General features: G+C 58.8%; 7 protein-coding genes across 7 annotated transcripts; 4 read left to right on the top strand and 3 right to left on the bottom strand.

The window, feature by feature from the left end:
• The first annotated feature begins 119 nt into the window (after positions 1 to 119).
• On the top strand, positions 120 to 1,573 carry P884DRAFT_263838 (telomere stability and silencing-domain-containing protein). The gene has a single exon (XM_069441793.1). The coding sequence runs from the start codon at positions 388 to 390 to the stop codon at positions 1,420 to 1,422; it is 1,035 nt and encodes a 344-aa protein (XP_069294451.1). The 5' UTR covers positions 120 to 387; the 3' UTR covers positions 1,423 to 1,573.
• Positions 1,574 to 1,753: 180 nt separating this feature from the next.
• On the bottom strand, positions 1,754 to 2,481 carry P884DRAFT_302616 (cytochrome c oxidase, subunit VIb; the record flags this gene model as incomplete). Its single annotated transcript, XM_069444958.1, has 4 exons — positions 1,754 to 1,788; positions 1,856 to 1,919; positions 2,020 to 2,132; positions 2,436 to 2,481. 4 exons carry the CDS (start codon positions 2,479 to 2,481, stop codon positions 1,754 to 1,756), a joined length of 258 nt encoding a protein of 85 aa, XP_069294450.1.
• Positions 2,482 to 2,907: 426 nt separating this feature from the next.
• P884DRAFT_332133 (uncharacterized protein) lies at positions 2,908 to 3,609 on the top strand. Its single transcript, XM_069445762.1, has 4 exons — positions 2,908 to 2,980; positions 3,039 to 3,054; positions 3,171 to 3,233; positions 3,302 to 3,609. Exons 1-4 carry the CDS (start codon positions 2,918 to 2,920, stop codon positions 3,430 to 3,432), a joined length of 273 nt encoding a protein of 90 aa, XP_069294449.1. The 5' UTR covers positions 2,908 to 2,917; the 3' UTR covers positions 3,433 to 3,609.
• Position 3,610: 1 nt separating this feature from the next.
• On the bottom strand, positions 3,611 to 4,369 carry P884DRAFT_250076 (uncharacterized protein). Its single transcript, XM_069440629.1, has 2 exons — positions 4,020 to 4,369; positions 3,611 to 3,892 (listed from the first exon to the last, which is right to left on the bottom strand). The coding sequence occupies exons 1-2, from the start codon at positions 4,344 to 4,346 to the stop codon at positions 3,761 to 3,763; spliced, it is 459 nt and encodes a 152-aa protein (XP_069294448.1). The 5' UTR covers positions 4,347 to 4,369; the 3' UTR covers positions 3,611 to 3,760.
• Positions 4,370 to 5,399: 1,030 nt separating this feature from the next.
• P884DRAFT_209180 (uncharacterized protein) lies at positions 5,400 to 9,302 on the top strand (the record flags this gene model as incomplete). Its single annotated transcript, XM_069438920.1, has 3 exons — positions 5,400 to 5,605; positions 5,658 to 9,180; positions 9,258 to 9,302. 3 exons carry the CDS (start codon positions 5,400 to 5,402, stop codon positions 9,300 to 9,302), a joined length of 3,774 nt encoding a protein of 1,257 aa, XP_069294447.1.
• A 1,508-nt stretch (positions 9,303 to 10,810) lies between these two features.
• On the top strand, positions 10,811 to 12,699 carry P884DRAFT_302612 (uncharacterized protein; the record flags this gene model as incomplete). Its single annotated transcript, XM_069444957.1, has 3 exons — positions 10,811 to 10,964; positions 11,051 to 12,006; positions 12,634 to 12,699. 3 exons carry the CDS (start codon positions 10,811 to 10,813, stop codon positions 12,697 to 12,699), a joined length of 1,176 nt encoding a protein of 391 aa, XP_069294446.1.
• Positions 12,700 to 13,261: 562 nt separating this feature from the next.
• Positions 13,262 to 20,662, bottom strand: P884DRAFT_209463 (uncharacterized protein; the record flags this gene model as incomplete). The annotated part of the gene is made up of 1 exon (XM_069438938.1): positions 13,262 to 20,662. The coding sequence occupies one exon, from the start codon at positions 20,660 to 20,662 to the stop codon at positions 13,262 to 13,264; it is 7,401 nt and encodes a 2,466-aa protein (XP_069294445.1).
• Positions 20,663 to 23,350: the final 2,688 nt, after the last annotated feature.

Below are 23,350 nucleotides of genomic sequence, written 5' to 3'. Positions count from 1 at the left end.
TGGACTCAGCTGCCGTGCGTTTGTGGCTCGTGAATCCTGCCTCCCTTGGCCACTTCCTCCAGCTGCCTCGAGCGGGACCCACCCCGGGGCCAGGTCATGCAGCCCAGCGATATCGTCCTCGTAATGCTGCAGTGCTCCAAAGCTTACTGCGTAGACGCCAGGACCGCCCAATGTATTGCGCGTCGACTTTGAACAACGTTTCATCAAATCCTCCTTTGAGCGTTGCTTCGACAACGGACTCGCAATCCATTTAAAAAAAAGTGATCCGACTTGGGAGGTCCCTCCCAATCGCAACCGGAAACCTCGTCAACTTAATCGCCATCTCCCACTGAGAAATCACCACATCACTACACCACCAGCGCGCAGACTTACACCACGCCAACAACGATGGCTCCGAGCAAACTCAACGTTCTCATCACGAGCTTTGCGGGGTCCGGCCTTCCGCCGACTCTGTCGCTCGCTCTGCCGCCCACAACCCCCGTTTCCTCGCTTCTCGACGAACTCGACAGCCGTCTCCCGCCTTCCGCCACCACCTCCAACACCCGCCTGCTCCTGACGACGCTCTCGGGCCGCTCCGTCCCGCTCAACTCCGCCCTTCCCATCAGCCACTTCCTTCCCACCACCGCCGCCGCCCCCACCCCCGCCCAAGATGAGCACGGCTATGGCCAGATCCAGACCGATCTGCTCCCGCTCCGCCTGTCGGCCCCGCTCGTCGGCGGCAAGGGCGGCTTCGGCTCGCAGCTGCGCGCGGCGGGCGGGCGCATGTCGAAGCGCAGGAAGGGCCCCAACGGGGCCGAGGAGAACGGCTCGTCGCGCAACCTCGACGGGCGGCGGCTGCGCACCGTAACCGAGGCCAAGGCGCTCGCCGAGTACCTGGCCATCAAGCCCGAGATGGACCGCCGCGAGAAGGAGAGGCGGCGGAAGCGGTGGGAGGAGATCGTCGAGATGACGGAGCGCCGCCAGGAGGAGATCAAGTACGGCAGCCGCAAGGTCGGCCTGGACGGGAAGTGGGTGGAGGACAAGGAGGAGGTCGGCGAGCGCACGAGGGAGGCCGTCCTCGAGGCCATGAAGAGGGGCGGCTACAGGGATAACTTGTTTGGGGAACTGGCGGGCGAGAGCGGGAGTGGGAGCGGAAGCGGCTCCTCTGCGGATGAAGACGGAGACGAGGCCATGGATGATGATGAGATGGACCAGGACGAGAGCGGGGGTTCCAAGGTGACTACACCTCCTTCGGAGCCGGAACCAGTGGTAGACGTCAAAGGAAAGGGGAAGGAGAAGGAAGTCGTGAATGGTAACGGCAACGGCAACGGCAACGGAAAAAGCCACGGAACGGCTACCGCCAGGAGGTTTATCGGCTTTGACGAAGACGATGAGTTCATGAGCTCGGATGATGAGAGCGAGAGCGAAGAAGCAAAGAAATAGCTTGGCATGTAGGAGATGGGACTAGACTGTAATGCTACTTGGCGATCTTTGGCTTTCTGTGTGATGGGAGGCATCCATGGGTCGGCGCGGGGGATGGCGTTCAAGGGTCACGAACAACACTGATTGATATGACGATATCAGGCACTCTCGGTATGCGATTTGAAACACAGCACTTCTCTTTGGTGTTCTTGCCCACTGTAGTGTCACCGTGATGTGTACAAATGGAACAATCCCAACTCTCCGTGTCCTCTTTCTACTGTCTTGAGCCTACTATAACATGGTCCAGACCGAGAGACCCCCGCTTGGACAAAATCCCCTTTACCGCAGCCCCTTACTGATCCAGACGAACAGGGAAGTTGCCAGCCTCTATTAGGTATGTTAGCCACCAGTTCGCCCCGAGGAAACGGGCAACAAGTGAGGTTCCGATCCATACCTCTCTGCGCATCCCACCGCTCATACCATCCACTGGGGCACAGAGACCGGTAGGCGAGCCAGAACTATGAACATCGCTTTTGTTTAGCAACCGTACTCCATGATAACATGTTCCTCCATCATCCGGGCCTCCCAAAGCTCCAAGGGACGGGGTGGAAAGCTAACCTGGCGGCAGGGGGCGAAGTCCTCGCCCTTGGCGAGAATGCACTTGTGGTAGTCGACGTAGTTCTGCCAGCAGTGCTTGGTCTGGTTGACGTTCGGGAAGCGGGCGTCGACACCTACGCAACAGAGACGTCGTCAGATCGCGTGCACTTTGTCACTCGGGTCTCCTCCGTCCTATCCATCCTCTCCCCCAATCCCAGCTAAGCTTCTGTGCTCTCTCTCTCTCTCGCTCTCCAACTCGTTTTGCCAGATAGCCAATTCGGAATTCGGGATAGAGAATCTGCGGAATACAAGCGGCGGTACATACCAGCTGCGGTGAGCGTTAGTGACGTGTTCCGGTCATGTCATGATCAAAAGCCGTGTCCGGTTTTTTCTCGCCGAGGGAATTTGCGATGATGGGGGTAAACACTCAATCATACCTGTGACGAACTTGAAGGGCTTGGTAACGCGCTCGTCGTCGGACATGTTGGGCGATTCTAGCAGCTCACCAGCGAGACAGGTTCAATTGGGGAGGTTGCGACGGGTTGATTTGTCGGAGTCGTTCGACGTGGGAAATGGTCAGAGCTCGGGAAGGCAGTTTCGGCTCGGGTTGTCCGCGCAGTGCCCATCATGATGCGCAAAGCGGGCCATTGCAGGATCTGAGGGAATTCATTGGCTGGCGGCACGTTTTCCTCTTTTTTTTGTAGCCAAGACTTGTCCTGTGGGCTGATCTCAGTGGCCGAATGGAGCTTCTTTTTGTGGGGGCCTCTCTGTTCAAGCAGCCGAGCTCCTCTCTCTCTCGGGTCGTCGCCAAATCGTTGATTCAACTTCCCGAAGCTACAAGATTCCCCAATCGGCTGCTGCACAACCACCAGCTTTTTTTTTCCCACAGAGGAACATCTCCGCTCACTTCCTGTTCACAATGTACGCCACGCGTTCCCTGCGGATGTTCCGCCCTACGGTTCGCATGATGCGGCCGATTCCGGTAGGCAATTCCCGCGCCCGGTTTGTTCCATTGCGTCAGAACTGACCCAGATATGCAGAAGGAGGAGCAGTCCGGTACGTGAAACCATTGGACGACGACAAGACAGGGAGAGAGCGTCGAACACGATTTCGGATACATTGGAATCGAAGAGAGGGTGTGGAGGCTGACATGAAGGCTCCCCCGAGTGTAGCGCACACTGTCTCGCAGCGTCTCCGCCGCCTCAAGCAGATCCCCCCCGAATTGCTGCCCCTCGGTAAGCCCCCCTCCCCCAATGCGCCGTTTCCTAATCTCAGCCGGCATCATGCTTACAGGCTCACACAGGCGTCGTCGTTGCGTTCGCTGTCACGGCTGCTGTCTACTCGAGCTTCCGTCATCTCGCCACTGACAAGAACATCCGCCTCAAGAGGCAAAACCGCGCTGCGGATTCTCACGCTCAGGAGGAGCACCACTAAGGGAAGCGGTACTGTAGGCTGGAGCTGGTGGGAGGAAGCTCGTTAGACTTGGAATGGCTGGGTATTGTATATGAAAAGGAGATTGAGTTGGGCGAACTATGGGACGTGATTTAGGCCCTCTGTGTCTCAAAGGTAGGCCGCCCAAGGCGTGTGAAAAAAACATGCATTTCCCTTGATTCACAAACCTCTTCCCAAAGCTGCCCCAACGCCGTAACTATGCAATCCCGTGGTATCGATTCGAGCGCTCCGTCCCAAACCTGAGAACCCTGCCGACGATCGTGTACAATGTCACCTGTGAACCCGCGCTATCCTCCTAGGACTCGTGCCATCACTCAGGCTTCGGCCCAGCAACGTCTAATCCCTCTAGCCCCTGCATCGGGTCGTCCAGTCTCGCATTCTGAGCTTGCTCGGCCGCCAACCTATCCTCCTCACTAACCGCATGTTCTGCAAGCCACCCCTCCTGTAGACCCGGTTAACCCTCAACTCATCCCGGAAACCAAAAAAAAAAAAAAAAAATGCGGAAGAAAGGGGAGGGAAGAGAATGTGTTCAGGAGAGGAAATAAGAAACGCAAACCGTTGAGACGTACCTGCTCCCAAACGGCCGTTTTCGCCCCGAGTCCTTGTCCGGCGCTCTTGGGCGGCTTAGCAGCCGACACCCTGATGACGCGGCCGAACAGCTCGGCCTGGTCCATGTTGTCGATGGCCTCCTTGGCGTCCTCGGGGTCCTCGAACTCGACGTAGGCGAACCCGCGGTGCGGCTCGGCCGCGGCGGTGTTGGGGTTCTCGTTCTTGGGCAGCGAGACGTCGGCGATCTCGCCAAAGGGGAGGAAGGCTTCTTGCAGCGTGGTGACTGTCACGGCGGGGGCGAGACCGCCGACGTAGACGGTGGCCTTCCACCGCGTTGTGTCTGTCATTCTTCCTTCCCGGAGGTGGTTTTTTTTTTGGGGGGGGGGGGGGCGGGGCGGCGGAGCGGGGGAGGTTGAGGTGGGCAAGAAGCTGTGAGAGGAGCGCTAGTGTGGAGGTGATCGATTCTCAGCTCTTGATCTTCTTTCTCTACTTCCTTCTTGTCCTTTGATTTTTTTTTTCTTGTTTCCTTTTTGCGCTGTATTAGGTTTGATTTGCAGTCCAAAGTCTTCTGTCAACAAGCGTCGTGTAAGAGGGAGATCCTGGCTGTTGTTCACAATGGATATCACGTGCCGGTCGCTGTCTGGTTCCGTCCCAGTATGTATTCTACACGGATTACTCCGTACGGATACTGAGCTCAGGTCACTGGTAAGCTTCTGACGCGGTAGAGCTTGGAGTTAGCCCCACCTGCCCAGTGAGCAGAACGCCACAAGTGGCAGGTTCTCGCCGCACTGTACGGAGAACTGGTAATGATACGTCATGCAGCGGTGGCTGGAATAACTCACCAAGTTGTGCACACAATTCATTGAATCTGAGGCTCACAATTGCATCTAAACTAGAGTTTGCACAGTATTATCAAGCCTTATAGTGCATGCCGTACCTAACCAACTTCGCCAGGTTGAAGAAGGCCGAGCTACGCCGGATGGCAATGATAACAGGGTTAGGGTTGACAGAGTTGGTTACTGTACTACTGCACAGTAATACCAAAATTACCAAGTACCTTGGAGGGAGGGTACCTGAAAGAGGTTTAGGTGTAACCTAGATAGCAGGAATTATGGGGCGCATCTCCTGGAGACGGATTGTCGGGAGTCGAGGCAATCTGGCAACACGCCGCATCGAACTCGATCTCGCATTGATCCGCACCGCCAACCTCCGCCCTCACGGCCCGACGTCTGCCGTGGTAGGGAATTCGGTGCTTTTTTTGTACTCGGCCTAATTGTTTTGTTTCCGGTCGCAAAACAACAAAAAAATAATAAAATAACAAAAATAACAGCAACGACAAGCAAGCTTGACACCTCTCGGTCGGCCCTCCCCCAAAGTCGCTCCGCACAACCGACGCCGCCATGGTTCGGCTGAGAGAGATCCCGAGGACGGCGGCCTTTGCGTGGTCGCCGGGCCCGAATCCAATCCTGGTTACTGGCACCAGGTCGGGCGCCGTCGATGCCGACTTCTCGGACGAGACCAAGCTGGAGCTATGGGACCTCAACCTCGACGACCCAGGTCAGGGCCTGGAGCTGCAGCCAGTCGCCAGCATCAGCACCGAGTCCAGGTACGCGCGCATCGCACTCCCCCGGCCGCACGTTCGACGCTAACCGCTGCAGAAGATTTTACGACATAGCATGGGGTGCCCCCAGCGACGAGCACCCGCGGGGTGTCGTTGCCGGCGCGATGGAGGACGGCTCGCTGCAGCTGTGGGACGCCGCCAAGCTCCTTGCCGGCGAGGAAGCCCTCATGTCGCGCGACACCAAGCACACCGGGCCCATCAAGGCGCTTCAGTTCAACCCGGTGCGACCCCAGGTCCTCGCCACTGCCGGTGTCAAGGGCGAGCTATTCATCTGGGATGTTAACGATACCTCGACTGCCTTCCGCCTGGGCACCGCCGCAGCCCACGACATCGACTGCGTGGCCTGGAACCGGAGGGTCTCCAACATTTTGGCGACGGGCAGTGCCGGCGGCTTCGTCACCGTGTGGGACCTCAAGACCAAGAAGGCGTCTTTGACGCTGAACAACAACCGCAAGCCCGTGAGCGCGATCGCCTGGGACCCCAACAACTCCACGAACCTCCTAACCGCCACCTCCGACGACAATACCCCGGTCATCCTCCTGTGGAATCTGAGGAACTCGCAGGCGCCCGAGAAGACGCTGCAGGGACACGACCAGGGCATCCTGTCGCTCTCGTGGTGTCAGCAGGATCCCGGCTTGTTGCTCTCCTGCGGCAAGGACAACAGGACCCTCGTCTGGAACCCCCAGACCGGAGAGCGGTACGGCGAGTTCCCGGAGGCCACCAACTGGACCTTCCTGACGCGCTTCGACCCCGCCAACCCGAACCTGGTGGCGACCGCCTCGTTTGACGGCAAGATCACCATCCAGACGCTGCAAAACACGAACCCCTCCGCCGTGCCGACGGCGCAGGCGAGCATGGACGACGACGATTTCTTCTCCAAGGCTCCCACCCAGCTCCAGGGGGCTTCCTTCTCGCTTCCGAGGGCGCCCGTCTGGTTCGAGCGGCCGGTCGGCGTCTCGTTTGGGTATGGTGGCAAGCTCGTCACCTTCAGGAAGAACGACACGCCTGCCGGCCAACCCAGGTCTTCCAAGATCCAGATATCGAGCTTCTCGGTCGATTCCGACATTGGCTCGGCCACCGAGAAGTTCGAGGAGGCGTACAAGAACGGAGACATCGCAGCCATCTGCGACTCTCACGTGGCCGACGCCAAGACGGAGGAAGAGAAGGCCGACTGGCAGGTGCTGAAGACGCTGAGCGAGTCCGACGGACGCACCAAGATCATTGAATACCTGGGATTCGCCAAGGATGCAGAACCTCCCAGCGCTGCGGCTGCCGACTCGGAGGCTACCGAGACAAAGGAAGAGCCGAAGGAGACCGGGCTGGCCCCGCCGCAGACCAACGGAGAAGACGGGAAGAAGAAGCACAAGCGCGTCACGAGCATGTGGGCCGATGTCGACGACGGCGATGATTTCTTGTCCGACCTCACCGCCGCCAAGGGCGCCAAGACGGACAACCCTTTCCAGCTCCTGGGCGAAGGCAGCTCGGCCGAGGATCAAATCACCAAGGCCGTCATCCTCGGGAACTTCGAGAAGGCAGTCGATCTCTGCCTGAACGAGGACAGGGTCGCCGACGCCTTCATCCTCGCGAACTGTGGCGGCAAGGAGCTGGTGGACAAGGTGCAGAAAAGCTATCTCGCCCAGAAGAAGGGCAGCCCGAGCTATCTCCGCCTCATCAACTCGGTGATTGGCAAGAACCTGTGGGATGTCGTGTACAACGCGGACCTGAGCAATTGGAAGGAGACCATGGTCACGCTCTGCACCTTCGCCGATCCTTCCGAGTTCCCCGACCTCTGCGAGGCGCTCGGCGACCGCATCCTCGAGGTGGGCCCGAGGAAGGACGCTTCGTTCTGCTATCTCGTCGGCTCCAAGCTCGAAAAGGTGGTGGATATCTGGATCGCCGAGCTCGAGGAAGCGGAGCAGGCCGGGCTCCAGGAGGCCAGCAACGACTCTACCTTTTCGATCCATGCCAGGTCGCTGCAGCACTTCATCGAGAAGGTCACCATCTTCCGCCACGTCACCAAGTTCACAGACACCGAGAAGGACCTCAGCGAGGGCTGGAAGCTCGCGTCCTTGTACGACAAGTACACGCAGTACGCGGATATCGTTGCCGGCCACGGCCAGTTGTCCGTCGCCCAGAGATATCTGGACCTGCTTCCGACCAACTACCCCGCTGCTGAGGTGGCCAGGAACCGCGTCAAGCTCGCCACTCAAAAGTCGGCTTCCCAACCGGCGCAGCGTCAAGGTGCTGCCGCTCCCGGCGCCCGCGTATCCTCCCGCGGCCCGACGCCGGTGGGCTACCGGCAGCCCGCATCCATCCCGCCGGCTGCGGCGAGCAATCCCAATCCTTATGCGCCCCCTGCTCCTATCCAACCCGCCCCAGCAACGTCGTCGAACCCGTACGCACCCCCGACGGCGACGTCTCAGTATGCACCATCCGGCGCGTCCCCGTACGTGCCAGCTGCCGGATTTGCTCCTTCTCAGCCGGTAGGCGCAGGGTACGGACCTTCGGGAGCGTCGGTTCCTCCCCCTCCGAGGAACACTGGTCCTCCGCCCAAGATCAACAAGGACGTGGGCAACTGGAATGACGTGCCCATGGTTACGAAGCCCCCCGTCCGCAGAACCACCCCGAGCGTGGCACCTATCACATCTCCCTTCCCGGGCCAGACCGGCCCGGCCGGGCCTTATCAGCGGAGCGCCCCTACCCCTCCTCCCCCTCCTCCCAAAGGGTCTGCGCCTCCTCGCAACGTGACGTCTCCTCCTCCTCCTCCTCCTCCTCCCTCTGGGCCGCCGCGATCGGGGTCGGTGACGTCCAACGGTTCGAACCCGTACGCGCCTCCGCCACCGGCGGCAACCGGCTTGGCTTCTCCGATGGCGCCCCCGCCCGCCCCGAGGACGGCATCCCCTTATAACCCTCCTCCTGCAGGCCCTCCGCCGTCCAACAGGTACGCGCCGGCTCCGGCGCCTTCGGCCCAACCATACAATCAAGGTCCTCCCGGATCTACCCCGCTAGCACCTCCTCCGGCGAACCCTTACGCCCCGCCGCCAACTTTCCAAGCCGCGCCTCCTCCTCCTCCTCCTTCTTCTTCTCAGCAGCAGTCCTCAGTACCGCCGCCGCCCCAGGGATCTCGGCCACCTGTGGGTCCGCCGCCGAGGTCTGGTCCTCCCCCCGCGGCGGGCGGCCCTCCGGCCGCGGCCCAGGCACCGGCGTCCCAAAGCCCCACGTCGCCCAAGGCGTCGGCGCCTTCGCAAACGAACCGGCACCCCCCTGGCGACCGCTCCCACATCCCACCCAACGCCCAGCGCATGGTGGAGCTCCTGAGCCAGGACATGCAGCGTGTGGCGTCCAAAGCGCCCGCGGCCTTTGCGCCGCAGGTCAAGGATACGCAGAAGCGGCTGAACCTGCTCTTTGACCACCTCAACAACGAGGAGCTGGTACGCCCGGATACCATCGAGCAGCTGACGACGATTGCGGAGGCGATCACGGGGAAGAACTACGAATTGGCGTCGAAGCTGCAGACGGAGATTCTTCGGGACAAGATGGAGGAGTGCGGGCAGTGGATGGTGAGTTACGAATTTTTTTTCCTTTCCCTTCCCAGCTGGCTGTGTAAAAGTGCCGTTGCTGATGCGTGGTGATACAGGTTGGTCTCAAGAGGCTGATTAGCATGAGCAAGGCTACGCCTTAAGTAGATTGTCGGGATAGGGGGGAAAGAAGGAGTGGACGACGGAGAGAGGTAACGATGTGGTCGTATTTATGGTCAGTGTTAGATTGTAGGCGCGCGACGAGAAAAATGCGATTTGGTACATCTCACTCGCCAACCGGGGCTGTCATTACGAAGCGATCACTTTCCAGCCAGCCAGTCGGCCAGCAAGCCAGCAAGCCAGCAAGCCAGCAAGCCAGCCCTGCTGTTTTGTCTACGATACTTATTCGAATCTATCCTGTAACCCATGGCGAAGAACCAAGCGGAACATTATTTGGAGGTAGGCCACATCCCTACGGATAATACACGGAGTACGAAGTGTACCGCGAAGCGGACCGAGGTTGAAGAGGGAGAGAGAAGAGGACTACATTCCAGGGGCAACACGATCGGCGGAGCACCAAGCAGTCCAACTCACCTCACCTCATCCTGACCAACCGGCCCCATTCCGTGCCCCGAAAAGACGACTTCGCCGCCCCCGGTTTCCTCCTCGGCGGCAGCACCACGCTCGTCCATGGGGCCCCGAAATGTCCTCAAAGCGGCGAAGAGGAGAGAATGTCAAGCTTGAATCAGAGGCTCTTCAATCGCGAACCGCTCAACGTGCCTCTCTTGGGGAAGTAACCACTCAGTCACTTGACTGTAGGTGTCCTGAAAGGGTTGTATAACGACCAACTCGGTACACTAGACGGGATTCATCATAGTCTCGATGTGTATGGCGGACAAGAGGCGAGGGTCATTTCTGCCTCTTGCTGTGTTCTTCTGTAATCCATACTTGAAGGGTGTCTTCGGCCCAAACTACACAGACTCTCCGTAGGGTAGTTAGCATGGAACTGCACTGCGACACGCCATCGACATTACACAACGGCAATGGCTCGGCTCAGCGACTAGAAGCAACTGTATCAGTGTGTATGAATGTATTGCATTGTAATCCGTACATAACCTCGGTTGCAGCGTCATGGACTCCCTGGCCACAAAGACCGGTTTCTCCGACCTTGGATCAGCTTGCGAAATGGTTCACACCAATTTGCCAAGGAGGAGATTCGTGATTGCATCCCGTGGCTTGGAAATGATCTATCATGGGCCATGATGCGTATGTTCGCTTTTGACTTCGTTCACTGGAGATTGAATTTACAGAAAGGTAGTGGCAGCTTCTGGGCAGTGCAGGGCTCCCAGGAAGCAGCGAGTTGTTCAGGGATGCTACCTACTCCGCAGGGAGACAAAAAAGGAAAGAGAGAAAGCGCCAGAAAGGGTGGGGCGGCCTCAAGTTCACTTTCACAACATGTTCACGCTTGAACTCTGATAAGATAAGGGATTGGAGCTTCTGCTGGGACAACTCAGCAGCCTCCACATCATCGCAATCGATCGCATCGACAGCCCCAACTCGACTCGACTCGCCCCAGCTTGCCGAGCTCGGCACGCCTTATTCTTCGAGAACACACCACAGAGACGACTCGCCTAGAAGAGAGAGAGAGAGAGAGATTCAACTGAACTCGACCATGACGGAAACGTTGACGCCAGACGAGGAAGCGGCGGCGGCGCGCGCGGCCGAGCAGGCACGTCTGCGCAAGGCCCGGCGAGAAGCGAAGATCAAGGCCGGCGCCGAGAACAGGTTGAACAAAATCACCGGTCTGGGAGGCGGATTTCAGCGAGGTGAGCCCGGGTCTGGTCTGCAAAGTTGCCCCGAGGCAATCCGACCGGGTTCAATCCGACAGCTAACAGCATGATTCTCTTTTTAGCCACCTCACCGGTGCCGGCGCCCGCAACAACGGCGGCGGCGGCGGCGACGACGACTGCCACTGCTCCTTCTCCTGCTGCCACCGCCACCGACGCCGCCCGACCCCAGCACGCCGACCCCGAAGAAGTCGACATCTCGGAGCACTTCTACCAGCCCCGGACCACCCCGCGAGTCGCGCCCGCCAACAAGATCGCCACGACCGCCGGCAGCGGCACCATCTCCGACGCCCAGCTCCGTCAGACCATGTTCGGCCTCGACCCTCCCGGCCCCGCGTCCCCAGCCCCCAGCATGCCCGGGATGCCCGGGATGCCCCCGGCCATGGAAGACGACCCGATGATGCGCCTGATGATGCAGATGCTAGGTGGCGGCACCACTACCAACAACAACAACAACAACAACAACAACAACAACCCCTTCGGAGGCGGTGCGCCCTTCCCCGCTCAACAACACCAACAACACCAACAACAACGGCAACCCACCGCTTCCCCGAATCGCTACGCCTCCCTCTGGCGCCTCCTGCACGCCCTCATCGCCCTCGCCCTGGGCCTGTACATCGCCCTGTACACGCCCTTCACGGGCACCAAGCTGTCGCGCGACCGCGCCGCCGCCGCCGCCGCCGGCTCCGCCGAGGAGCGCGCCCGCCTCCTCCGCTCGCAGCTCGGGCAGCCCGACACGGCCGACGACACCACCGCCGCCGCGGCTGCGGCGGGCGGCGACTTGAACTTGAACCTGACCAGGAACTTCTTCTGGGCCTTCGCCACCGCCGAGGCCCTCCTGCTCGGCACCCGCTACCTCCTCTTCGGCCGCGGCGAAAGCCCGCTCGACTCGACTGCCGCCGCCGGCGCGAGCGGCATCCTCGGCCTGGTCGCTTCCTTCCTGCCCCCCGGCCCGAGGAGCAAGGTCGAGCTGGCGATGCGGTACGTCCAGGTCCTGGGTACTGTCCGGCATGACCTGCTGGTGTGCGTCTTTGTGTTGGGAGTGGCGGCATGGCTGAGGGGTTGGGGGGGGGGGGGGGGGGGGGGGGGGGGGGGCTAACAGAGAGATATATCGGAGTGCCCTTCCCACTGCTTCCCCCGGGTTGGTAAAAAAAAAAAAAAAGATCGTAATAGAATGAATGAATAAATGGTTCATAATAACTAGTTTATTTTTGTTTTCTAACGATGCTCTATGTGACTCGATGGATTTGGACCGGGGACACCTCTCCCAGGGGCAAAGACTGTTGGCACTTGTCGTCACATCGCCTGCTGTCTCAGCCCGTTGTCGACCCGTCGCCTTGCGGAGCACCGCTCTTCTCTTCGCCGGTCGTGGCCGGCTCGGGCGTGGCGTGGGAGTCCGGGGTTCAAGTATCTTGCCAACGATCTTGCCCCAAGTGTGGGTAAACCTATGTCGGCTTTGTCCTACACTCAAGAGCATTCATGCGACTCTAGCCAGTCATATATAACATGCTCTCGTAGCCCGACTCACCGCAGGTTGTCACGGCCACAGCCAAATGAGACAAGATGACTTTCCCGACATCACTCTACAGTCAGTCCATCAAAAGAGTGCCGGATGCAATCTGTTGCTTTATTGTGCGTCCCGGCCCAGATCAAGACCTTGTACCAAACCGAATCGAGCTGGACCCAGGCCAGGTCGATCCCACGCGTAGCATAAGTCTAAGACGCTTCGCCTTAGTAGGCCTAATGTTCATATTCATGTCCCATGTCCAGTCATGCTCCGTCATTCACCCCAAGAACCACCCATATGGTATATCAGAGAGTAGGAAACCCCCCACGGGAACCGGAGATGTATCATGAGATATAGGGAAGGCGAATAAAAAAACATGACAAGAACCAGGGTGATGTGGTATAATCCGGCAAAGTCCCATGCATGAAGAGGTATCTACGCAGAACCAGACGGGTGTCTGTGAAGAAGAAAAGAAAAAAAGAACAAGAAAAAAAAAGCCGAGGAATCGTAGATGCAAAGGCCGCTCTCCCAAGGTCCCCGTCTCAGAAGAGCTCAAACCCGATTCCGTCCACCCATGGATTCAATTCATCATGCAGTCAGCTCGGCCCGACAGGACATGATACAACCAGTCCATCCGCACCCGTCCAATCTCGCGAAAGATGTTCGACTTACGTATGCAACGTAACTTGCGTCCCAACCGAGGGGAGACGCCCAGCCCGGCGTGTCCCCCCTTCCTTGGGCCGTTCCTCGAACCGCCTCCACAATTTTACTACTGCTGCTGCTGCTGTTCCGAAGCCGGAGCCGGGGCCGGGGCCAGGGCCGGAGCACCGGTCGAGGTTTGGGGCGCCACGGCCGGGGCTTTCTCTTCTCCCTTTTGTCGCTCATCTTGCTGTTGAGCGGCCTGAGCCTGGGAGGAACCGTTCGGCCCCTCGGTTTGAAGGGACCCGTTTGTTATCTGCCCAGTGGCCGCTCCTCCCCCTCCTCCTCCCCCTTCTCCTCCTCCTCCTCCTCCTCCCGCCGCCCCGGCGCCCCCACCCCCGCCCCCGAGCAGGTAGGCATCCAGTTTCTTCTTCAGCACCTCGGACCGTACCGGCTTCGCCAGGTAGTCGTCCATCCCCGCCGCCAAGCACTTCTCCCGATCGCCCTGGATCGCCGACGCCGTCATGGCGATGACCAGCACCTTGCGCACCGACTCGAGCTCGTCGTGCCGCAAGAGCTTGGTCGCCTCGTAACCGTCGAGCACGGGCATCTGCACGTCCATGAGGATGATGTGGTACGGCTTGCCCTGGCGGGCCTTATCGCGCAACCCTTCGACCGCCTTGAGGCCGTTCTCGTACGTGTCGACGTTGGGGTACCCGAGCCGCTGCATGTACTGTAACGCGATGCGCGCATTGATCGCGTTATCCTCTGCGATGCAGATGCGGAGTTCGTTCTTGGGAATCTTTGACAGATCCGAAACGGCAGAGGCGGGCGCCCCGGTCGTGGAGGCGGCATTGTTGGTCGATGATGCTGTGAGCTCCTTGTTCGAGGCAGCGCTCTGCTGCCTCGCCGGGTATGGCCTGACCGGCTCCGGCAGGCTGCGAGACGCCAGCTTCTCGTCACCGGCGACTACCTCGGGCCGAGCCTTGTCGAAGGTGACGGTGAACCAAGCGGTGGTGCCGACGTTCTCCTGGCTCTCGAGGCGGATCTTGCCCTGCATCATGGTCTCGATCAACGACTTGCAGATGCTCAGGCCGAGGCCGCTGCCGCCGTACTTGCGCGCCGTGCTCACGTCTGCTTGGCTGAACGGCTGGAACAGGTTTTCGAGCTGTTGCGGCGAGATGCCAATGCCCGTGTCCTTGACCCAGAACGTCAGGGTCGCATTGTCCTCGGTCTCCTTGTCGATCCGCGCGCCGATAGTGATCGAACCGTCCTCGGTGAACTTGAGGCTGTTTCCGATGAGGTTGCCGAGGACCTGGTGCAGGCGGATAGGATCCCCGTAGATGAGCATGGGAGGCAGATTGATGTCTTGGATAATCTTGACGTTCTTCTTGGACGTCTTCTCCCTGTTGCTGTACGAGACCGCCCGGACGACCTCGCGCACCATCTCCTCGGGGTTGAACGCGATGATGTAGAGCTTCATCTTGTCGGCTTCCATGCGCGAGAAGTCCAGGATGTCGTTGATGACCGTCAGGAGCAGGTCGGCCGAGACGCGAATGGAATCAGCCATCTCGAGCTGTTCCTTGTTGAGGTTGCTGTCTCTCAGCAGCTCGGAATTGCCGATCACGCCGTTCAGCGGCGTGCGCAGCTCGTGCGAGACGTTGGCAAGGAAGATGGACTTCGCCTTGGTCGCATCCTCGGCAAGCTTGACGTTGCGGATGGCCTCTGCCTCGGCGTTCTTGGCCTTGGTTTCGGCCTCGATGGCCTTCGCGAGCGCCCGCTTCTGCAGCTCGACCATCGAGATGTTCTCGGCCGAAACCTTCTCGACCGCCTTCATGGCGAGCGCATTGGAGAAACTGATGCCGATCTGGTTGACGAGAAGCTGCAGCACGCTCAAGTTGCGGTCAGTGAACGACCCCGGAGCGCCTTCGAGGTAGAGGACCCCGAGCAGCGGCTTCGACCCGTGGCAGATGGGGATGGCGATGACGGCCTTGCTTCCCGGATTCCTCCGCAGCCACTGGTCGCTGACGTTGCCGAACCGCTCGTCGCTGAGGAGGTCCTGCAAGAAGATTGCTTCACGGAAGCGGGTGGAGTAGAGCACGACATTCTCGGCAACCAGGTCGGTCACGCTGAGCGGGATGCCCGGTATGTGAGCCTCTGCGCCCTTTTCCGGGTCGCCGCTCGCGGCGACACACCAGTCGGAGCTCCCTTCGTCCTGGACGACGATCGCGGCAAGCGTTGCCGACCCGCTGCAGGTCTGGAGAATGACGTCGCACATGGTCTTGAGGAGCTCGTCGATCCTCAGCACCGACGAGATGACTTGCGAAGACACCAGGATTGCGTGCAGATCGATCATATCGAGCGCGGGCAGCCCGGCTCCGGCCTCGGGCTGCATCGAGCCGCGCCAGGCCGACATACGCTCCCCCTTCAGGGCGGCCACGGCAGCCTGCGAAGCTTGCTGGGCCTCCTCCTCGGTGCTGTTGTCGTCGACGGTGCGATACTGGACGGTCACAGCGTCGCCAGAAAAGTCGGTCTGCACTCCTTGGTCGACGGTGCGGGGATTCCGCATCGCTCGTTGGAGGAGGATGCTGTGGTCGCTCTCGATGCGGTCCGCGATGCCCGTAGCGCCCAGCTGGCGGAACAAGGACACGGCATCGCGGAGCGCGGACCGGGCAGAGCGCCTCGCGGCGTTCCGGATGAAGATGTTGGCCATCAAGTAATTCCCGAGGGCCTCCTCGAACATGAAGTTGTGCTCCGAAGCATGATCCAGGGCCTCCTCGTACAGCCGAATCGCTGTGCCATGGTCGCCGAGCATCTCCGAGACGGACGCGTCTAGCAGCTTCGACCAGGCCAAGTAGTTGACGTTATCGACGACCTGCCACTCCTTGATCCTCCTGCTGAGCTCTCCGACCTTGCGGACGGCCTCGTCGACGACGTCCTTGAGCCCCTCATCCCCTGGAGAGAGGGAGGGGTCGCCCTGTTGCCGAATGACGGCGCCAGCCAGAGCCAGGCCGTAAAAGAGCATGGCTAGCCTGGTATTGCGGACCGACCAGAGGAGTTCCGCGCGCTCCAGACAGGCCTTGCCAAGTTCGATGGCGTGGCCGTAGTGCCCGTAGAGGAACAGGGGCACGATCTCCAATGTCTCGTAGACCAGCAACGACCGCCCGCCGTTGTTGGTGTTGGCCAGGAGCCACTTCTTGTAGGTGACGGCGTCGTGGCGCTCGTCGCTCATGACATCCAGGGGGTCCGCCGTCCGGGTCTTGCCTTGGAGCGCGCGGCAGACCTGTCTTACGGCGATGAGGAGCGTGCCGCCCCGCGTGTCGAGATGCCAGCCCGGGATGTCCTCGCACACATACTGGCAGAACGCCTCCAGGTCGGCGCAGTTCTCGCCGGCATAGAACTTCAGCTGTGCCGCAAGCGCGAAGCTGAGGATGGTCGCTATCCTATCGCCGGCAACCATGGAGTAGTCCAACATTCCCTCGATCTGGCTAGCCGACTGGCCAATCGGGCTCTGGACGTGGCCGACAAAGTTTGCATAGATCATGTAGCCCCGCGACAAGGTGGACGGATCGCGGGACTTGTCGAGCAGCTCGAGGCAGATGCTCCCCAGTTCAGTTGCGAGCCTGACGTCGTTGTGCCGCGACAAGGCAATGACGGACATGTAGAGGAAGGCCAAGCCCGACTGGGGGTAAGCTCCCCGTCTGAAATGGGTCTCCACCATCAAGAGAGTCAGCTGGTAGAACGCCGCAGAGCCGGCCCACCAGCCCGCGCTCGTCGTCTCCGCGAGGACTGCGCCAACGGACGCCAGCATCGGGTCGCTCTCGGCTGGCGGGCTCACCACCTCCTCGCGATCCGTCGCTTGGATCTTCCGGGACAGGCGCTCAAACTGCGCATCGCACTTCTCCATCGTCGGGCAGTCGTCGACAGACACGTCGAGAGCAGCCAGGCATTGTTTCAGGGAGGCCAGGGCCTGATGGGAGTCGCCGCTCTGGGAAAAGATTCTTGACTGCAGCACCCATGCGGGGGCCTTGTCGATGGCTGTCTTCGCACGATCAAAGATGGTCTGCAGGAGTACCTTGGCGGCACTCTGGTGCCCCATGAAGAGGTAGCACTCGGCTGCTTGCAGGTAGATCTGCATGGTCTCGTCGTACGACACGTCCTCCGCATCCTCGTTCCAAGGATCCGCCTGCAGGAGAGCGACGGCGTTGCTGAGGTACTTGGCGGCGGTGGGACGGGCGCCACTCTCGATCGCCTCATGTGCGCGCTCGAAGAGCAGCTTGCGGAAGGCCTCCCGATGCGAGACTCGCTTCTTGATAATGTCGACCGACTCGCAGATGTGGGAGGCGGCGTTGTCCTTTAGGGCCAGATTATCCGGGTAGTGCTTGAGGAGGACCTGGGCGATCACAAAGTGCATCACGCGCGCATTGCACTCCTTGAGGGCCGCCGCGGCCTGGATGTAGCGGTCGTGGGCGAAGCGGAAGTGGTCGTCCCGGTCGCAGGGAATGATGATGAAGGCTTGGATGGCGGCTTCGAGGCCCGAGACAACGTCCTCCTGAGAGGTCGCGGCGATCAACGGCTCACCCAAGCTCTCCGGGCAGCAGTCATCGACCTCCTGTTTTCCGCTCATCAGCTTGCAGATGAGGTCGAAGGAGAAGGTCTGCCCCAGCAGAGCCGCCCAGGCAAGGATCGACCTCGAAGCCGGTGGCAGCTCGCTCAGGCGGCGCGTGATGAAGGCAGTATCGAGGACGTCATAATCTTGCTCCCCCTGGAACTGATCAAAGAGCTTGTCCAGGTCATACGTCCAATGGCCGGCGATGTAGTCGTACCATATGCACTTTTTCCGGTACCCCGCGCTGAGCATCTCCCGCATGTAAAACGGGTTGCCTGCCGTCTTGGACTGGATGACCAAGGCCAGGGGGAGTACTCTTTCCTTGGCCAGCGAGAGGGTGGCGGAAACGTATTCGACTATGACTTCCTCGGGGAGCGGTTCGAGCGTGATCCGGGTGGTATTCGGGCCACCGCCTCTAGGCAGGTCGTCCGATTTGAGAGGGGTGAGTATCTTTCGGACCTCCTCATACGGCATATCCTCTGGCCGGTATGTTATGATGAGCATCAACCTCAGCCTAACGCTGATTATTTGGCTGATAAGCTCCAGGGACTCGTCGTCGGCGTACTGCAAGTCGTCGAGGCACAAACAGATGAACTTGTGTTGCGTGAACAGTCTCAGCACGTCAAGAAAGGTATTTATCAGCCTATTGGTCTTTGTGGAAGCGCCAGCGCGAAGAAAGTCACGAGGTTTTTGCACCGAGGCACCGGAGGAGGGGCGCAGCACGGAGGGGGCGGACATCTCGGGCGAGGAGGCGCGCCTCTGCGGGTCGGCCTTGTTGGGAGTCTGGGTGTTGGAGGAGGAACGTATGAGTGGTGAGTCGGCCGGCGGGAGGAGAAAGTCCGGGAGGCCCAGAGCCTTGTGCAGCATGGGCCATACCGGGCGGACGTGGTGCCTCAGAGACTGGTGGAAAGCGGTCTCCGTGTTTCTCTCGCCCTGCGCCTGGCGGAAGAGAGAGGATAGAAGTTTCAGGGGCGGGCCGAAAGGCGTCTTCCTCGCCCGGTCGAACTTGGCCATCGCGCAGTAACCTCTCCTGCGGGCTTCCCAGAGTACCGACTGGACGAGACTGCTCTTGCCGAGGCCGCCGGCCCCTTCAATCAGGACAATCTCGCAATGGCCGTGCCTCCTAAACTTGGCCGAGCCGAGCTGACGAGCCAGGCTCGTGGACGAAGTGTCGGTTCCCACGGTGGCACCGTGCCGCGAAGGCTCCGAATATTGGTTGTCGCCGGGATGGCTTCCGTCGACGAAGGAGTGTCTGTCCGACGCACGGGGCAATCTGGCGCCGCCGGACAAGGTGGACGTATTCGAGGAAACGGTCGACGTAGACGCCGCGGTCGAAGCCGGGCCGAGGGGCGGTGACAGGTACGGTCCAGACCTGGGCCTGTTGTCTGGCTGCGGAGCGGAGGGGCTATGACGGTTGGCTCCTCCGGTCGAGCTCCCGCCATCGCTGGAAGCGTCGCCGAAGTCGTTGGTCTCCGTGCCGCCGAGGCTCGAGCCTTCGGAATTGCGGGCCAGGGCGCCACTCGGGGCCACGGGATGGCTTTTGGCGAACTTCTCGATGAGCCTGACAAGTTCGGCCCGTTCACGATCCCGACCCAAGACGGTAGTTGGTAACCTGAAGGACGAGGAGACGTCTCTGGAGGCTATCGGCCAATCCTTTAATGCTGCCGAGTCGCCGTCACTGAGCATCTTCTGAACAGCCACGAGGTCGTAACGCAGGCCGCCGGCCGAATAGTACCTGTCGGCGACGTTCTTTGCGGTGCACTTCTGGATGATCCGGCCGACGACCTCGGGGACGTCCATGCGAATCGCAGTGACGTTGGGTATCCTCCGGCCGAGCACAGCCTGGACGACGTCTAGTGGCGTCTCTCCTGGGAAGACCGGTTGCTGGGTCAGGAGGGTCCAAAACAAGACCCCGAGCGAGTATATGTCGGTGCGGGTATCGGGCTCGGCAGGCATCCGTCCTGTCTGCTCGGGACTGATGTACTGCAGTTTGTGCTTTGCGCCTAGCGCCTTGGAGAAGGCCGACCACCCCGTGCTCGTCAGGCCGTGCTCGAACGATCGCAACCCCGAGCCGAAGGAGATCAGCTTGACCTTGTTTGTTTCCGCGTTGTAGTGGAAGGCGTCCCCCCGTATCTCGCCGTGGACAATGCCTTGCCCGTGGTGAACGATCTCCAAGCACTGGGCGGCGCCGATGGCGAAATCGAGGAAACTCTGCAAGCTAATGGGAGGTCCCAGGGCAGGCGCGGCTCCCGGACAAGGCTCCCACCGATCGCCTTCTCGCCTGGCGAAGTAGAAGGCGGGCCCAAAGTCCAGAAGGCCAAAAAGAGAGTTCGGGCCGAGGTCCTCATAGATGGCAACGACGATAGGGCCGCGGTCACCAGGGGCCGGCGGCAATCGCATCACGTCTAGGGGCCTGACCATGCGCTCTGCTTTCGGATCGACGTTGGAGACCAGGCTCTTGGAGATGTAAAAGGCCCTTTCCTCGCGCAGGACGTGGTACGACACCCTCGCGACCACGCGCTGCTCGATGACGGGCGCATCGGTGGCGGCGGTGGACAGAGTCGGCGGCGGGAGGGAGCCGGTCGATCTGTCCGAGATGGACTCGGTCTCGGAGAGGGAAGCATGCGAGCGGGTGTCGGCGGAAAATGTCCGGCCGCAGGAGCTGAGGTGGGACACAACGGGCGGGCCTGCCGCATGATAGGGCGCGGAAGACGTTAGGGCGTTCGCGCTGGATTGGGGCGGTGTCGAGGAGGGCGAGACGAAGCGGGTGCCAAAGACGTGCCAGTTGTCGTAGGTCGAGTGGACGGGCGGCCGCGCGTCGTCCCAGGTGTATCCTGCTATCTGGCGCAGCCGTTCGAAGATGCGGCCCGGGGATTCGGGGACCTGGTCGTCGAGCGGCCAGGCTGCGGCGGCGGGGTCCATGCCGTCGCCGAGAGACGAGGGACACCGAGGTGGAAGGGGGGAGAAGAACTCCGCGGGACTCAAGTATCGAAGACTGGCCGAGCGGAAGTCGACGTTGAGCCTGTCATGTTCTGCTGCTGCCGCTGCCGCCGCTGCCGCCGCTGCCGCTGCTCTTTTTTCTTTTGGTGGTGGCTAGGTGACAACCATCGCCCGGACACGAACGTCCTGCGCAGGTCGTTGCGAGGGTAAAAACCGAGAATCAGCAGGCCGGGGGGGGGGCCGGGTTCTGGGGGTCTTCCAAGCTACCTTTTTGCTGCCAAGTTTCTCCAATTTTCGAAAACGGGCAGCGAGGATGAGGCCGGACGTTCAACGGCGGTTCAACGGCGGTTCAACGGCGGTTCCTACTACGAAGCCTGGCCGCGGCGTTTGCAAAAAGAGAGGGAGAAACAAACAAAAAAAAAGGAAACGGCCGTCAGCGGTGTGTTGCGGCTCTGGGTATCGTCGTGCGTGAGATGGGAGGCGTTGTGCGCGGCTGTTGCCGTAATCCGGGTCCAGCCTGCAGTTACTTTGCGTCGTGGCGCCGGCGGACGGGCGAGTCAAGGCAGTCAGCCAACCAAGAATCGGGGAGCCGATAACGCAGCGAAAATTGAAGCGCGGTCCACTGTTCAAAGCTTAGAAACTGAGCGACACCGCAGTTTCCTAGGTGGGCAGTCCCACAGGTGTGCTGTCTGGCTATGTGTGAGGTTTGCGGAGCACAGAGCAAGGTTGGCCCAGAACCCGTGGAGACCGATGCAACATGTGTGGATTTGGGAGTTCTGAACCGGCAGAGGAGCTGGTCAGGAGGAGCTGTGGTGCGAAACGGTCCGCATGATGCGGCGGCGGCAATCGATGACAGAAGCAAATGCTGTGGCAGGCACGCCCGGGGTGGGGCCCGCTCAGGCCCGAAAAAGTGAGCTGACTTAGTTTAAAATCCGTTACAACCTTTCACGGTCCCTTCGGTACGCGTTGGTTACCTTTCGCGACGCAAATCAGGTAGTATGTTAGAAGCTACAAGAGTCACAGCAAAGTTTGAAATCGCGTGACACTTCGTATATCAACGGAGCATAACCTAGGAGGAAGTATAATACCTAGCTAGTTACCTAAGGTACCTTAGCCATCTAAGAATTCTCCATATTATAGTACCACCAGCTTATATAGCTGAGTGTCTCACCCGTGATGCCGTATAACTCACTGGAGGCTAAGGAAGGAGAATCAACAAAGCTCGTCGGCTAAGAACCCACAGGCTGTATAGTAAATCCGCTATCCTTGGCACGAGGCTTCATCTATAAGTTAGCTCACCCGCTTGAGCAGTGGCTTCAGGTTTCCAAGTTTTCCCATCCCTACTCTGCTAGTGCGAGCACCATTGTCACGAACGTAACCCGACCCCGACCCGACCTGCGACAGGCCACGGAGGGCCGTGCCAGGCGCTGACAGGTATAACCCTACAAGCAATAGGCACGGTCAGGGTACGGCCGGAGGAATAAGCGGCCGATTCGGGGTATAAAATGTACCTATTAGACCATAGATCCGCGAGGGAGGTTTTAGCTCCCTAAGGATCAGTCCTCTAAATAACCTACCTACCTGCCCTAGAAAAGATAATTAACTCTCCTACCTACGAACCTAGCTCGAACCTATCTAGTAGACCCTATAATAGTACTATATTCGTACTAAGTTAGCCTAGTAGCAGGCCCTCCTAATAGTTTCTAATCCTTCTAACCCTTTATTACCCGAGATAGTACTATCACCTAGTCATTTGACGCCCTTAGTAGTAGAAAGGGGATCCTCAAGTTAAAGCGAGACTCTTTTAGCTTAGCATCGACTATAAAACCACTCTAAACCTCTTCTATATATCCCTATATCTTCTATATTAGACTCTTTACTACCAAATCCTAATCGTAAGGAGTTAGTCTATAACTTAGAAGGTCAAGTCAAGGAACTAGAAAGACTATAGTAACTATAAGATTAAGAAAAGTTCCTACTTGAGAAGTTAGGATTACTAGAATATCTAAAAACTTCGAAGCGACCTCGATCCTTAACCAAATCCTCTAACTTAAATGATTTAGGACACTACTCTAAGGCTATTAAGGTTATTAACTTAATTTGGTTTATTAGTATTATAACCTATTATTAGTATTAAGAGTAGCTTTAAGATTTATAATGTACCTTCTAAGGAGATCTTAGGTGGTTTAAAATATTATAGAATTATATTCTATTTATACTTGATTATATAGATAAATAACTCCGAAACCATTAGTATAATTACTATTAGAATGTATTAACTAAGGAATGTAAGTAGTTAGAAAATAACTAGACATTATTCAAGGAGTAGATAAATACCTATATAATTAATCTTACTAATTAGGCCTCTTAAGCTATAAAAGTATTAAACTTAGCTTACTAGCAAAACGAATAGTCCCTATAGGACCTTTACTACTATCTCGAATCGCTAGAGGCCTAATTCCCTTACTAAGATAAGAAAAGTTAGGCTTTAAGCTTTTATACTAAACTATTACCTTTCCTTATCTAATATATTAATTATTATTATACCTATTACCTAGAAATGTAAGAAGGAATAGTATAACTAGCTTTACAAATCTAGTATAGCTTCTAATAGTTAAATCGTATATAGACTAGCCCCTTTTTGCTACCGACTTAAGATTAACTATATTA

This window comes from Thermothelomyces heterothallicus (genome assembly GCF_042370625.1).
Source record: "Thermothelomyces heterothallicus CBS 202.75 unplaced genomic scaffold P884_scaffold_28, whole genome shotgun sequence".
In the NCBI taxonomy this organism is placed as follows: domain Eukaryota; kingdom Fungi; phylum Ascomycota; class Sordariomycetes; order Sordariales; family Chaetomiaceae; genus Thermothelomyces; species Thermothelomyces heterothallicus.
This window is presented reverse-complemented; position numbering and strand designations above follow the sequence as displayed.